Consider the following 17,211-nt stretch of genomic DNA (forward strand, 5'->3'; position numbering starts at 1 on the left):
TTATTAAAATCAAAAGTTGTATTTGTTATTATTATTTAATGGACCTGAGCTAACAGCTAACTTAGAAAGATTGATGACAAATGTATTCCTCATTGCAGGTTAATGCATTAACTAACGTTAGCTAATGGGGATCTTACTGTAAAGTTTTATCAAATTATTAAAATCATTTCCTGTATGCATTATTTAAGGTCAGACCATTTCCAAGTCATTAAAAAGACCATCAGTTGCAGTGTACTTACCAGACCATACTAAATACGGTAACACTTTATTTTACAGTGTACTTGTTACATATGTTACATGTTACCCAGTAAATTATGCATAAATACATGCAACTAACCCTAACCCTATACATGTAGTTGATTAATATTACTCAGTACTTAAATATATAATTACACTGTAACAATGACACCTTAAAATAAAGTATAACCCTAAATACTTGTGAATGCAGCTTCCAGTTTCAGCCTCAAAGGTTCTGCAAGGTCAGGGTTTAAAATTTCAATAATGGAAGAGTCTGAAATATATATCTGACAAAATGACGGCAAACAAGGAATTTTAAAAGAATGTGTTCCCATCCTGAACACTGTAAACAACTACTAACACTTTTGAAAGAAAACTGTCTAAAATCGTACTTGCACCTGTTTGGCCTTGTACGCTTCCACTGATATATCATCAACAGAAGCTGTTTACAGCCTTTGGTGTTTGGTCAAGCCGGCATCAGGTGGGGAGCGCCGCACTCCACTACCGTCAGCTTTAAGCACAGCTGGGCTGGAGGCGCGAATGACGGGAAGTGGGCAGAGTATATCTCAGCATGGTGGCAGTAATCAGCCAACAGTGACTGCTGGGAGTCTGGCAGATCCATTTGCTGCTCAGTTGCCTAACATGCAAGTCAGAAATCTTCAGTTATTTTCTATATCTTAGTTGGAATTGCTTATGAGTGCTTTATACCAAAAAATGTCAGCGTAGTTGCAGTGGGGTTCAAAATATGCTGAATAGTAATCATGTAGTGATTTTTCATGTTCATTCCACTGTAGCTTATATTAAAATCCCAATGTTCTAATATTTATATAATAAGTATCTATAATATCCTACATATCCAAGTAATGATGATTATTCTAAACAGTAACAGTTTCTATAAAGCCTTTAAATATAAATGTTAGAAATGCATTATTAAGCATTTATAAAGCCTCATAATCAGTTCTGAGTTCTAATATATAATTGTAATCCATAATAATTACATGCATTAAAACATATGACCACACCACTTTTGTGTGTTATACAATGCACAATATTTCTAATAAGTCTATTATTATTTATATTATAGTATAAATAATATACTGTAGTATTTATTAATATTTGGAATTAGCTTTTTATTTGTCAGTTTTCATTTTGATTTTGGTTTAAGGTTGAGTCATTTTGTTATGTGCTTTTTGTAATTTGTATTTTTATTAAAAAAATAAAATAATTTTTAAATAAAATAATAAAAAATGGGGGGGGTATTCTATATAGCTTAATTTATTTTTATTACAGTTTTAGGTTTAGTCATTTTAGTACTTCATTATTTCAGTTAGTTGCCAAAGCAGCATTTGTGCTTTTCTTTTTTTCTTTTGCGTTTAAGGTGTTCATCTAATATTCATATTTTATCTTATTTCAATTATCAGAAACAATTTTCAATTGTTTTTAGTTTCAGTTACTAATAACACCTAGAAGCAAAAAGCCTACACAGAAATCACAGCCAATGTGAATGTGTTAAAGTCAACATGAAATGGAGTTCGCAACCAGTGTAGAAGTAGGGGAGGATTTAATTATCGGAATCATCGGAAATTAGTGTATGATGTTTATCTTTGGAATAACATGTACAAATAAATAATTCAAGAAACATGGTATTATGAAAGTAAATAGCATCAATTTTGATGTCAACATTTGACTTTAATGTTTAATATACTGTACATGCAGTTACATGTGGATTTTGGACCAAATAAATGTCATTTTAGGTGGGGCTACTCAGTGTAGCGCCACACAAATAGAAACCAATGGGCTGGTTGGGACAAAAGCTCAGATTTACATGGAAATATAGCTTTTATCTTGTCTCATATATACCCAGTGTGCAGCTGTTTCATTGTCTCACTGATTGCAATACACAATGTTAGAGAGAAATCCTCTTCTCGTTGTTCCGATGACACAACTTACACCTAATCTCATTTATGAGCTTTGGCCGCACTGAACGAGGCCCAGAATACAGTGAGGCGTCTGGGATTGTCGAGGCGTAGCCATGTATGAGGGTCAGAGAGTATTTGGTACATAATGATACGGCTATATAAATAGCTCTCTCTAATATTATGTCTCAGACTATTCTTTATATCCGTCTTCCTCTCCCCTCTCCCTCTCCCTCTCCCTCTCCCTCTCCCTCTCCCTCCCTCTCCCTCCTCCCTCTCTCTCTCTCTCTCTCTCTCTCTCTCTCTCTCTCTCTCTCTCTCTCTCTCTCTCTCTCTCTCTCTCTCTCTCTCTCTCTCTCTCTCTCTCTCTCTCTCTCTCTCTCTCTCTCTCTCTCTCTCTCTCTCTCTCTCTCTCTCTCTCTCTCTCTCTCTCTCTCTCTGTCTGTGTGTGCACCATGTGCAATGTTACCTGATCCAGAAAAAGACAAACAGGAATCTGTTGATCAATTTTTTTTTAGCCTTTAAAGTTTGATTTTGGGCAGGAATTTCCATGAACTTGTTATTTGAAACGATGGTAGTGTTTTATTTGTGGATTTATAGCCTAATGTCTTAAAAGTACAGGGGTTACAAAGGACATTTTGACTCCCGCTACCATTTCGGGAGTTGACAGCTTGGCAGCAAAATGGCAGCAATTGTGAAATGGTTTGTGTAACAGAATAACAGGTGGAATCAGACATTAAATATGCATTGACCTTTCTTTGAATGGCTAAAACTATTGTTTTAAAGCAACCTTGCAAATCAAATCAGCTGATGTATGTAATTGACCAAACTGAATTGCAAAAAAATAATTGTTTCCTGACACATTTCTCAGACACTCTCCGTCTGCCATTGTTGAAACACACGCCATTGGTTGAGGGTTTAGTTGGTAGATGCCGTAACTACACCATTATATCTCCAATGGCGCCCATTTAAAAGTAGCCAAGAGAAATTGTCGTCAGCCACTTTTCCACCATCGGACCAAGCAGTTCTAAGAACGTTAACGGTTCCCGTTATTATACACTAGAGTTTGGTTCAACAAGGCACAATTACAGACCCTTCTTGGGTTTGGTCGGGAATTCTCAACACGGCTGGCTAACCGTGCTGAACAATACTGGTCGAATGTGTAGCGCCGTCGTCACTCATTTGAGCGATGGAAACATCACATCACAAACACAAGTTAGTAATAGAAATACCTGATCATCCTCCATAATGCAGTCACTATTTACATCTCATACAATATGTAAACTCTTGTGTTAACAAGGCAACGACTGCCACATTTGTATTACATTCCAAAGAGCTCCGTTATCAGCCCCACAGTGGAAAACAAAACCATATCTGGGCCGGATCTGCGCGAAATGGAACGGTTAACCCGCGAGAACTGTTCGGCCCGATGGTGGAAAACGGCTGTTGAGGTGAATGGGAATTTGGTAAATGAAAAGCACACATTTGCAATTCAAGGGCAATATAAAAATATATATAAATATAGGACAATAGATGGACGAAACGCTGCAGTTTGATTATAATCGAATCAAACGCTTGACGGCCCAGGTGCTCAGTGGCCACTTTGTGGGAAAGCGCAGAGAACGTGGTTTAGTCTGAAATTAAAAGGATGCAGCTTTTGTTTTGTGGCTTTTGAGGAGCACTGGGGAAATGAGCAATGCTCTCTTTTCCAATTATGAAAGATAAAGTTCAATTAAAATGTAAATGCAGAGACTAACAGCCACACAGGCTGTGTTTGTCTACGCACACTAGATGGAAAGACTTGCAGACGGTGCTAGTGGAAATTCAATGAAGAAAAAAAGCTCTTTTGGTCTTTGTTCTGAGCAGCTCAGGTGCAGATGAGATATTCGCTGAGTCTCGAAGCAAACACACTCCAATTTTTCTGCTCACTCTTTCTCTGTGTTGTACACTTAGGAGACCTGGGAGGCAATGAAGTAATAGTAAATTCTTCTGAAAATATGCTCTGCATTTTATTGCAGTAGGATCTTGCTTTGTGGGCAAAGTTTGTTTCATTTCTACTAAGCATAAGTGCGAGAGGTCTGCGCACCGGTCAGAATTGAGCTGAGAATGCCTGTTACATTTTAATTGAATTCCTGAATTTGATTTGATTTTAAATGGAGGTAGCGAACTGCTGCAGATGGTATTTTAAATAACTCACTACGCATTTGTAAAATGCTGCTTTATAATTATATAAGTAAGCAGTAAGGTACGAGAGGCTGTGCTGTATCGTGAATAAGTCACGGCTGAAGGGCGTTGTTAGGCACAACGCAAATATTGGACTTTTCATATTGAAAGGACTGAACTTGTTGTGAACACAGAGAAGCAAGACGCAACTGACAAATGATTAGCGTGTCAGGGCACGGGAAAACCCTGTTAAAAGGTCAAGATATTGCAGCGGACATTCAAACTGATTTTTATTACGAATATAGGACTGACCTGAAGGAAAATGCTATATCTACTGTAAATGCAGGTACACTTGCTCACTCGATCTCTCACAATACGCTATAAGCTTCAATGAAAAATATCAATGAGAACATATGTTTACGTTGCTAAGAGTGGTTGCTATGGGGCGGTGTTGTGTAGTGATACATAGAACCATTTGGTGACGCGGTCATAGCCGTGTTTTATTGTGAATAAAACACTGCTATTGGCCATTCAGAATCAAAGACTGGAACTAACCATTTTATATTCAAACATTGTGTTATTAGTTGAGAAAATGTGCATCAGTGTACACCATCCTTTCTGTTATGTGACTATATTAAATATTCCTGTTATTCCAATTCAACATCTTGTGGGTCAAGGTCAATTTAATGCAAATACCAACTCGTGAATTGATAGTGAATTTCCCCTAGTCCTGCTGTATGACAGAAAAAGAGCGAGAAAAGCACAGATTGAGCAACTGCACATGCTTTCGAGTTCCAGACTGGAGCTTCGGTAGTGCAGGACAGGCCAGTGATGGATGCGCGGGATGAGTCACAGACGCTGGGCCGTCTCTGCCATCACTCATCTCCCTCCACAGGCCTCAGCTGCAGTGCATTAGTCAAATTCCCCCTCTCCTCAAAGACATGCACGGGACTTCCCAGTCTCTTTGCGCCCCCTCCTCTCTTGTGGTCAGGTGACCTTCTCAACCTCATTACCCTCAGACACCAAAGAGTCTACAGGTGGTCCTCATGTGTGTGGAAGTTCACCGCACCACACAAACAGGAAGGCCCCTCACCCACCCAATCTCTTTCACTACGAACACCTCAACATTCTTCATCGCATACATCTCATTTGTAATCATCTCAGCAGCACGCATCATTCCCACAAGTTCCATATCCCTGATTGGCTCTCTTGTTATTGATTGACAGGTGGAGCTCTCCGACAGCACCTCCCACACCATTACCGACGCTTACGCGGGGAAAGAGTACATCATCCAACTGGCGGCCAAGGACATGGAGATCGGCACTTGGAGCGACTGGAGCGTGGCGGTTCACGCCACCCCCTGGATGGAGGAACCCAAACCCATAACCTCCACCACTGAGAGCGACGTTATCCCAGGTATGCATGAGCTGTCAACCGTATGCCTACTCTCCTATTCACCGCAATGACAGTTGTGTCTGCCTCCGTGATCTCTGTTCTCTCATAAAACAATAATAGTGACTGATAATGGGGAGACAGTGTCTATAGCCCTGCATCTCACAGTCACGCTGCCCTCTGTTGTCAGAGAGGTTTAACAACAAATGAATAGTTGATGCACTCTGAGGTTAATGATGAATTAACATCAGGTTCTGTTAAGTTTATGAATAAAAATTCTAAAGTAGATGCCATATTTAATCGGACACCAGCAAAACCCCTTGAGGGACACATATGTCTGTTCAATATGAACTCAAAATCAACCCTACCTCAAATGCCAAGTTATCCGAAAGAAAACAAAATGGGATACATTGATATTCTCTAACTTGGCCTTTAGCCTCCATATCTCAGTCAAAAAGCTTTTAAAAAACTGGGAGTTGTCCTTTATAATCCACTTTAAAGGTTTGGATTCTGCTTGGACTCACTTTTGACCATCCAATCTTTCCTGATGGATTTAATCATGACTTTTCTCACTGAAAATTATGTTTTACCGTGAAATGATGGAATGATATTAGTAAATGGATTTGGAATACCACTTCATCGTAATACCCACAAGTTTTTTTGTCAGTCATGTCTCCCCAGTTGAGCTATGAAGGCTCAGGTTTTTAACTGGACAATGTATTTCACGAATTCTACCACTATCCCATCGTTCACATTTGAGGTGTCGCAATATACCGTATTGACGAAAACTGTGGTATTTAAGGAATTAAATATTCATGATATGTTAATGCTACAGAGTGGTGGGCAATTTTTACTCCATTAAGTTATCTGTACCTTTCCTCAAATACTTGATTTGTGTACTTCGCCCACCACTGATACGACATATATGATTTAAAAAATAATCCTGCGCCAATTTGTTGACTCTCCAACACAGTAGATGGCGGTATTGCACCTTAACACTGGTCGCCACCTGTCATAAAATGGACAACCTGATCTTACAGGAAAATGTAACTATGTAACGAGGTGGAAATGTTGTATATGATCTGTATGATGTGAATCGTACAAAAATGTTCAATCACTAGAAAAACTATATGAATTAGCCACCAATTTTCCAAAATGTAAAATAGTCACAAATGGTGTGATCGGGGCCTTATGGTTTCAAACTCTCTCTCTACCTCCCTACACTTGTATCATTGGCCAAAAAAATTATCGTGACAGCCCTAATTAAGGAAGGAGTCTAATCGTATGGCCTGTTATCAAAAGTAGTGTCACTAACTGTGCCCCAGTTTTAGTTTTGCCACGTTTAGGATTTATGAATACTGGTACAACAGCCATTTTGGGACGGACAAAGAGAATCTTGTCTTGAAGACCCTTGTGATAGTCTAAGCACATTTTGTTTTATAAATAGCACTGACAACTTTATGACTGTTATTAGAAGTAATATCTAGTGACGGCTGCCCTGCCCGGTTTGATCCAGCAGACGGCATTGAGTTTCTATAAACTGTTCTTGGAACGGAGGAAGGAATCAAGAAGTCAGCAGAAATGCATGCTAGTTGTGTGAGCCGTGTGTCTAAAACTCTCTCTCTAAAAGCTTTCTTTCTTTTCTCCTGGGTAAAACAGGAGAACGTCCTTGTAATAATTCATCCATTGCCTCATGTTAGTTCAGCATTTTATATGCTTAATTTGAGATGAGAGTCATTGTGCGAGACAGGTCTTCCTACTTTATCTGAGATGTTTTCTAGGGAGTCATTTCACACATCGTCACACTGCACAAATAATACAGTAAACAAGCGATATTGAAACAATAACTAATATCTACTTAGACTTGTGACATTCACAATTGCACAACATGAATACGTTCAAACGGTAGTGGAGCAGATGTTTAGTTAACTGAACATATTGTTCTAACACTATTGTATTGTGAGTTACAATTAAAAAGTTTATTTTATTAAGTTGAATGTCTCATGTTACCAGGCTTTTGACTCTTGGTTCAAAATCTGGTCCAGTTATTGGGCCAGGACCCGTCCAATACAACAGGAAGAGACTGCCTAACTGATATGTAAAGTGACAAGTCACAGTTTGGAGTTTCAAATGAGTTTTCCTCCATGGTTTCCAATATCTATAATTATTTTCATTTTCAGAATTTTTTTTTACATTTAATGTCTATACATCATCAATCAAAAGTGGTTTAGCTTAATAACATTATTTCCTTTCACCATAAAGCTAACCTTTTGGCCACACCTGCCAATGACCAGTGACTTAAGAAAATTTACCGGCCATAAATATTTTTTTATAGCCATTTTAATCCTTAAAAGAAATGTACAAAAGTTATTCAGTCAAGAGCAGTGAGTGATTTTTCTTTGTCTTTTGTGGTTTGAATCAAATTAAAAACACAGAAAACGTGTGTGTATCAGTATATTGGATATGTGCATTAGCTCTTAAAGTGACAGCGATATTTCTGCTCTTGTCACTTTAAGAGCTAATGCACAGATCCAATATACTGATACACATGCGTTTTCTTTCTCAACTGTTTAAGGCGAGACACGGCAGGCAAAAACATCGGGGGGGTTTTTACTGGTTAATTTTGAGATTTTGGGATATTTGTCTTCAATAACATGTCTTCTTTTAGACTTGTGCTGAAAAAAAGTCCGAAATACACATTTAGGTCTTTATTTATAGATTTCTCATAAATTCAACAAAAGTTGGCGTTCTTAATCAACGTGCTGCTCCTCGATCGCTTGTCATCAGAAGCACCGTTAGGAAGCTCTCTCTCCTGTACAATCCTGTCGGATCCAAATATGGTCATTTCCTTTTCATCAGCAACCAATCGTGAAAGTAAAAGGGCTGAATGCGCAATCTCATTGGCTGATGATAAATCTTTAAAGCCCGTTTTCTCAAAATGACTTTTCTCTCATACTCCAAGTCCGAAATCTCCACTTCAGTAGCACCTATACACCAAACGTTCCAGTCTTGTACCTATAGTTATATTATGAAGACATTCACAGAGGGATTTGTAAATATATTATTCCTAGCCCGATTTATATAACATTTTATTCCCAAAAACATGGTGAAAATCATTTTCTGTATTTTCTGATTTACAGGATAACAAAAGTAGATATCCATAAATCCCTCTGTAATTTTTTTCCCATCTAATATGTGAACACAATGAAAAAAAAAAAATTTAACCTGGCTTTATCCAATACTCAGATTTTTTTAAATATATGCAAATGAGCGCATATTTAATTAGATATAGCCTAATTTGCATATTTAAACCTTAAATTACAGAAAACTTGTAATACATTTTTTTCTCAACTGGGAAAGTTTCATGGTGATATCTGCTAGCTAAAAATGTTACCCTATTCACCTGTAGTGTCTCGCCTTAAAGGTGCATTGTGTGATTTTTAGCGGCATCTAGTGGTGAGATTTGCGAATTGCACCCGTTCAATAATTCGCGGCCTTTCCTTGAAATTTCAAACTCGAATGAGAGGCTACGGTGGCCGACGTAGGAAGCCGCGTCTTTTTCTGCTGCTTCTCATTCAAGTTAGTGATGAAACGCGCTCTGTAGCGCTGTCTGTTCGCTGTCGGCTACGGTAGAAACATGACGTCACGATATGTCGACCTTCATAGAAGGGGGTGGCCGCGGTTATGTACATATAAATGACTCATTCTAAGGTAATAAAAACATAACGGTTCATTAAGTAAGGTCTTTATACACCACTGAAAACATAGTTACGGATCTTATATTGCATTTCTGTCAATAGATCCTCAGAAATATCACACATTGCACCTTTAAGTTAACGTAAGACATAACTGACAATGTTTACAAGGATACATGTCAAGACAGGCATTTTGACATAATTTTGTTTGAATATATCTTTTCAAGCACAGGAAGATGTGAAAGAGAGCTCAATTCGCTATTTGCACGCTGTCTGAGACGCTGATTTCTGGGCACGTCCCATACAGCGTGCGAGAAACGAATTGAGTTCCCTTTCGTGTCTTCTTGCACTTTCTTGGCAATGCAGCACTTTTTTTCCAACAAAAACGTAAAAAAATAATAATAATACATATAATAATATATTTAAAACATGCTAATTGTATTCAAGTCATTGTATGTATGAATTTCATTTTTATTGTATTTTTGAAGAAATGAATAGATAGTCATCCACCCATGCAGTATATAGTGCTTGAACCAAGGACATACAAACCCTTTCCTGTTAAAAAAGTGACCATTTTCTTCTTCCCTGGCAGAAACCACCCCTGGTCCGCCTTCGGCCGCACCGCGAGTGGGTAAACCCACAGCGGCCTGCTCCACCCTTCTCTGGTCAACCCACCTGCTCCTGGCCTGCGTCCTGCTGTCCATCATGTGGTATGTGACATCATTGCAATGCTATTTCCAGAATGAACATCTCATTCCCTGTTCTAATGTGAGAAAGGATCACAAGCTTTCAATGAAACAATTGAACAATGCCTGAGGTATTAACAATGAGCAATGTGCGAACATAATGTGCAAGCATTTATAAATCATAAGAGGCTTACAGTACCACTTTATTTATGCAGATGGACTACAAAATACATATGTGGATACATAATGACAATACACTTGAGACACCAATAACTAACTATTAGCTGAAGCCAGGGCCGGCGCTAGCTATAGGCAGAGCAGGCGATTGCCTAGGGCCTCGGGCTTTGAGGAGGGGCCTCCATAAACGTAACATCCCCTATATATATAGTCCACCAGTCAAGACGGACAGAAATACGAGCCTCATTGTTCATTGGATATTGTTGAATTGTCACTCATCTGCAGTTAAACCAATTAATGTTTCCGTTTCAAAGCGGGTGCCGGCTTCTGAACGTTTGTGTAACGAACGCATCCATCAGGTGCTGCGAAGCAAACGCCTAATAGGCACGCAAAGAAGCACAGCTCGTAATGCAGGGGTGTGAGTTGTCGTCATCTATTTTGGAGTGATTGCAATGTATTCTAAATATAAACTTGTACTGTAGATCAGCGCCATTTCTGGAAAAATCATTCACCTCTTTATTACGAGTTTAAAAGAGCGCGAGCGTCATTAACGTGCCCAGACGCGACGCTTTGAATTTGCCCGTACAAGGAATAACATCGCGTCGGGAGCTGACTAGTAAAAAAGCTACAAAAGTAAAAGACAAGACGTTTGTATTCAAAGTTAAAAAGCCAACACACTACAGCATTTTTAAATGTTTCAAATAAAGGATCTCATATCTATGGGTCTATCTTCTAAATTCTGCTGATGAGTTTAGAATTTTTTTTCTTTTCTGCTCAGTAGCATCATGTCTTTCTCTTCCACTTGATTTGTGTATAGCATATTTAAGGTAACAATGCAATACATAATATCATAATATCTGCAGTCAATATTGATTAAATGGGAGGGAAAAATCCTGCCCATACCGCAGCTATGAAAAAAAATGATTATGTTCATCTACTGAAGTGGTATTCTGGAACTGTGAATAAATTTAATAAAACAGCAAAATAACAACAACAACAATAACATCTTCATTAAACAAAAAAGAGATTACCTTAGATAAAGTTTGATTAATATGTAGCCTACATACAGTACCGGTAAAAAGTCTGGACCCATTTTAATGTTTAAAGTTTCATATTATGCTCTACAAGCCTGCATTTATTTGATCAAAAATACAGAAAAACAAACAAACAAAAAACAGGAATATTCAGCAAGGATGAGTTAAATATATAAAAAGTGATAGTGAAGACTTTTTTAAAACAACTTTTTAAAAATAAAAAAATCCTGAAAAACAATTTCACAGGTTATAAAATAAATATTAAGCACAATTTCTAACATTTGATAATAAATCAGAATATTAAAGTTTTCTGAAAGATCACGTGACACTAAATTCAGCTTTGCATCACAGAAATATATTTTAAAGTATAGTAAAATAGAAAACCATTATTTAATAATATTTCACTATATTATTTTTCTGTATTTTTGATCAAATAAATCCAGGCTTGATGAGCATAAGAGACTTCTTTCAAAAACATTAAAAATAGTAATTTGTCCAAACTCATGCCTACTGTATAAGTAAAAATATACTAAATTTAAAATTAAATGTTGTATAAATAAAAAGGTTAGGAATCATATTTGTTTCAAGTGTTTTTTATTGGGGGTGGGGGGCCTCCAACATGAATTTTGCCTAGGGCCTCCTAATGTCTAGAACCGGCCCTGGCTGAAGCCAATGCACATAGTTTATTAAAGAGATATTGTAACTCCGTGAGTAACTAAAGTTGTGTTATGTTCGCCTCATCGTTGGAGTTGGAGTCTTGTTTTTGTGGTCATGGTCTTGAGACCTCTATAGACCACATCAAATAAAATAAACAACCTTGGTCTAGGTCTGATCAGTCAATGTCCAAAACGAAAAATATTCAAATTAGTCTTAAGGTGCGCTCACAAAATGTTGCAGGCAAAAGGGTCCATTGTCAATAGTGTAGTTATATATGAAGCACAGCTCACACAGAAGTCACTTTTAAACCATGCAGCTTTCTGTTGGTCAACATGGCGAATCCATGTGACCAACTTGAACCGCTAGCGAATTCTGTGTGGGGAAATAATTTGCCCTCATGTGAAATTCCCTATTGCATGGATTCCATTTGAAATGACAAGATTTCACCCGCGAAAATTGGCTGAACAATGCTTGATCTCAAACAGTACCACAGTCTATTTCCAAGGTACTAATAGTGATACTTAACTTCACCACTAGCTGGTGCTGTATCTTCACCATTACAGAGAATTCAGAAGAATGCCTATTCAACCACTTTACTAAGGGCCCTTTTTTAGCGATCTAAGCGCATGGTCTAAAGCACACGGTTCAAGCGCACTTAGGTTGTGTCCGAATCCACTTTTGCTAGTTTAACGAGGGGAAAAATGTTTGGTGCGCCCGGCGCATGGTCCCTATTCTCTTAATGAGTAATGGGTGTGTTTTGGGCGTAACGTGCAATAAGCCAATCAAGAGTCTCATCTCCCATTTCCTTTAAAAGCCAGTTGCGCTCGCAACCAGTTAGACTCCTTTGACCATAAGCATGGACAGATCCCTTGCACATGCGCTGTTGTACATGGACTGTACTGATGATGAAAATTACGTCAATCAGACAGTTTGCGAGCCGGAATGTGAAGTATGCTTTCGGCTTTAGTATTGATCAATCTGGTATTGATCTGGGTCTTAGGAGGTCTGGTCTGGGTATTGGTAGTGTGGTAGTGATGTAGGTAATTAAGGGGTCTGGTTTTGTTCTGGGTCTTAAAGGGTCTGGTATTGAACTTGGTCTCATGGGTCTGGTATTGATTTAGGTCTTAGTCTAGTTTTGAGTCTTGGAGGTTGTGGTCTTAAGTCCACTCAGGCGTTAACATCATTCACATGGCCACAGTCCTTGCAGAGCGTGATTTTGTATCACTCTCGGTAGTCAAATGTTCTACACTTAATGAACGGACTACTGAATGAGTTCCAGTCTCAAACCAAACTCAAAAGACTATTGGGCCTTTTTGTAATTATGTGAAATTGAACATTCTTAGACACAATTGCAGTGTGGTCAGCCCTCTTTCATCTGGGAAAAACTAGAGATTGTTGACAGCGGGTTAGAATACAGGGCAGCGACTAGAGACTCAGTGGCTCATTAGACCAGCACATTCCACCCAGAACCCCTGAGAAACGGAGGGACGGACCGTTTACTGATGCTTACAGCCATATAAACCTCATCGATCCCCTGCAGGAGTCAGAAAGCAGGGGGAGATAGCCGAGTAACAAGCCAGAGATTCATTAGCTCTCGGGCCATATGTTTACAGCATGCCTGTTATCTCAAACTCAGCAACACAGTATAACGAGCCTATCTCTAATTAAAGCAAGCTCATGCATGGAGCCGGAAGGCAGGAGGAAGTGTATGATAGCGCCTCAGGGGTAGGATGTGCTCGCCCTCCCGAGACGGCCACGCACCCGCACAAATACCTTCGCCTTATACCTGCACACTGAGCCGTTCTGAGCAAGATTTAATTGGTCAGTCTGTAATAAGCCAAGACAAAATTAAAGGCAACATCACGGGTGGCTGCTCACCAATTACAACTTCCCACTGGCATGAAGTGGGAGCCATTTGGATATTGCTCTCATTGGCCCCTGTTTGTTCTCATTTGCAATACTGTGTCGGTAATTTATGCTGTAGTAGGCTGACCGCTGTATAGAAGTGCTCAGTTGGGGAATGTTTTCGAATTCGGTTAAGGAGTTCACTAGATTGATTTTGGGTCATATATATACACACACAGTCGAACCAAAATGTATTCAGACACCGTCAACATTTCTCGCATTATCACAGTTTATTCGCTATAGTTTAGAAAATTGTTATAAAATATGACAAGAACTCAGAGTTATAAAATCAGTTGATACTTCATTGGTTTTGGCCATCCTTCTGTTTGACTGTCTCACAAATGAATGAGGTTGAATATCTGTCAGCTGTTAAATTTAAGTACACAATTAGATAATACCAATTTAGGTCAACCAATTACCAAGCAATTCTTAATTTTGTTCAGTCTGTGGTGTAAAAAGGTCACATTAGCAATTAAAACACTTCAGCAAAACATGGTCAGGTCAAAGTGTCGGAATAATTTTAGGTCCCAAATTTTTATACATTTTACTGGTAGTCACTGTATGAAGAATTTTTGGGTATAATATGTCACAGTTTACTTTATTTTGCTGTCCTCACTTGCATTATAGTGTCCTGTCTATGTATATATATATATATATATACACACACACATAGTCAAACCAAAAATTATTCAGACACCAGATATAATTTTTGATCTTTTTTTTTAATATATACTGTATATATATATATTGATTGATTGATTGATTGATTGATTGATTGATTGATTGATTGATTGATTGATTGAAGTTTATTTCGAGCAATAAAAAAGAAAATAATATATATATACATATATATTAACACAATATAAAAAAAACATATAACAGTTTATCTCCCATATACATACATACACACATATACACATACATATATATACACCTACATACACACAAATACATTGCAAATAATAACTTTACACATACACATATATATACACACACACACATATACACACACACATGTGTACCTGTACACACACACATTACAATTTTGATACACATATCCACATACATTATTTACACTAATAATAGTTGTATAGTAAAATAGTAAAAGTATAACTTATTTAAAGAAGTATAACTTATATATATATATATATATATATATATATATATATATATATATATATATATATATATATATATATACACACACACACTCGTATCTTGGCCCTTAAGTGAATGAATGACAAACAAATGCATTACACAATTCATTAAATTCCATAAATACTTCAGCACGAATCTAACATATATTTTCTTTTCTTTGTTTTCAGATGTGTAAGCTTCATTCCTGTGAAAAAAACAAACAAATGAGGAGTCTTCTATTTCTATTTTGCACATGTTAATAGATATCGTGCATTGATAATTTAATTCAAGTTCTTTTTCTCACGAAAGAAAAAAAGACCTAGAAAGATTAATAAATGCTGACAATTACAAAAGGAAGACAAAAGAACAATAAAGCATTTCAACATATCTGGCGATGACAGCTGATGGCAGACCAGACACAGACACAGGACCCGAACCCCAGGGGAGCAAAAGATTTGGGGACACGAGCCTCACCTGCCTGGCAGCACAAGAACAACACAAACAAAATGCATTCATCTCATCTTTGTTTGTCATACAAGATTTTTCCATCCATTTCGATCTTTCAAACTGTTCCGAGGACTGAAAAAGCTCATTTTGTGTAACATTGATTCCCACGACATACAGCTAACTCATCATGCCAAAGACTTGGACTGTTTTTCTTTTTTCCCCATGATCCCTAGCTTCCCCAAACCTGTGTCTGTAAGGAATTGGAACTGGCAGTACAAAATCTTCCCAAGCTTCAAAGACTGAGGAGTAACACATTTATTTTGAAGGCCATCATTTGATATCTGTTGTATTCCTTTAGTTTTCCTCTTTTTTTCTTTTAAAATGTTTTTTATTTTTTTTTTGGGCCCGTGAACACAGATGAGTTGAAACTGTAAATAACAAAATTGGTTTGGACTGTTCTGGACCACCTTTTGTAACAGGAAGAACAATGTGCCGTGTCAGACCATCTGAAGATTAAGCACCATTCGGAACCATATTTTCATTCTTCGACTATTTGCCTTTCACCATCTGTTTTTAGCAGACTTTTCTAGTCAGTATCACAGTTTAATACTACCTTCTTCAAGGACAATTGTTTCACTTTGTTTTTGGTTATCATTGAACAAAATATAATTTTAGAACCTTAGATTTCTTTTGTTGTTTATTTGTTTGTGTTTTTTTTTTTTTTTTTTTTAAACCATAATTGCTTAATTCTCCTTGATCATATTTTGTAAACTATGATATGTATCTTTAACATGAGAAAAGGTTTATTATTTAATAATGTATGTATTAGCTTTAGATTCTTGTAACCTGTATCTGGGTTCTTTTTATAGATGTATATAAAATGAGAAGTTGTTCATTAAATGTGACCATTTCACAATGAGTAGAACTTGTCAATCATTTTGTTCATGTCCGTCATTGAACGTGGTGCATTTCTCAAATGGTTTTACACTGGACATCAACAAGCGACCCAACACAATACCAAAATTGTTTACAAAATACTCCTTAAAACCTGTATTTAACTTTCTATTTATTTTACTTTGCATAGTTTTGTTCATGATTTCACGATGTAACCTCACTTTTATCAAGTGACAAATGAATTTGAAGAAAAGCAGCATAGCATTTAACATTATTTCCCCCTGCCGTCTGCAATTCCCATTGGAACCAACTCAATTTCATGAGAAAACATAACTATTTTACAAGGTGCTGATTTCATATGAACACGTATGTGCTCTGTACGATTAAGAAAAAACATGAAGGTCCACCCCTAAACTTGTCAGTGGGGTTCAAGCTAATTGAATAAAATGGTATAAGAATGTACAAATTCATACTAATTCACCAAAACGTACAATATTTATGAACGGTTTAGACCTGTGACCCACTTTTGGAACTGCTGATCTAATATAAGCCACCCTTCGCATTATTACAGAGTGTGGATAAGGTCTCATGATAAATGTTTTCCTTTGACTGAATGCACATGTGGAAGATGAGGTTGAAGATGATTACAGATGATGGCATTTGAAACGTTCAATTAAACCATGCTGGATCTCTGCAAAACACGTTCATCTATAAAATCATAAAACACACTGCAGTAGTTTATATACGTGTTACTTCTTTCTTCATATCTTTTCTATAGGCTGCAATTTGTGTTTGTGTACACTTGCAACTAACGTTATGTTAAAGTAATAGTTCCCCACAAACAGAATTTTTTTTATCATTTCCTCAACAT

General features: G+C 37.4%; 1 protein-coding gene across 1 annotated transcript in view; it reads left to right on the forward strand.

The window, feature by feature from the left end:
- Positions 1-16,364, forward strand: part of cntfr (ciliary neurotrophic factor receptor) — a 182,261-nt gene extending 165,897 nt beyond the window's left edge. The window contains exons 7-9 of the mRNA XM_084401446.1: positions 5,543-5,732; positions 9,996-10,113; positions 15,188-16,364. Of these exons, the coding sequence (XP_084257572.1) occupies positions 5,543-5,732; positions 9,996-10,113; position 15,188 (309 nt within the window). The 3' untranslated portion in view covers positions 15,189-16,364. The remainder of the gene's footprint in view (positions 1-5,542; positions 5,733-9,995; positions 10,114-15,187) is intronic.
- The last annotated feature ends 847 nt before the right edge of the window (positions 16,365-17,211 follow it).

This window comes from Rutilus rutilus (assembly GCF_951802725.1).
Source record: "Rutilus rutilus genome assembly, chromosome: 25".
Taxonomy (NCBI): Eukaryota; Metazoa; Chordata; class Actinopteri; order Cypriniformes; family Leuciscidae; genus Rutilus; species Rutilus rutilus.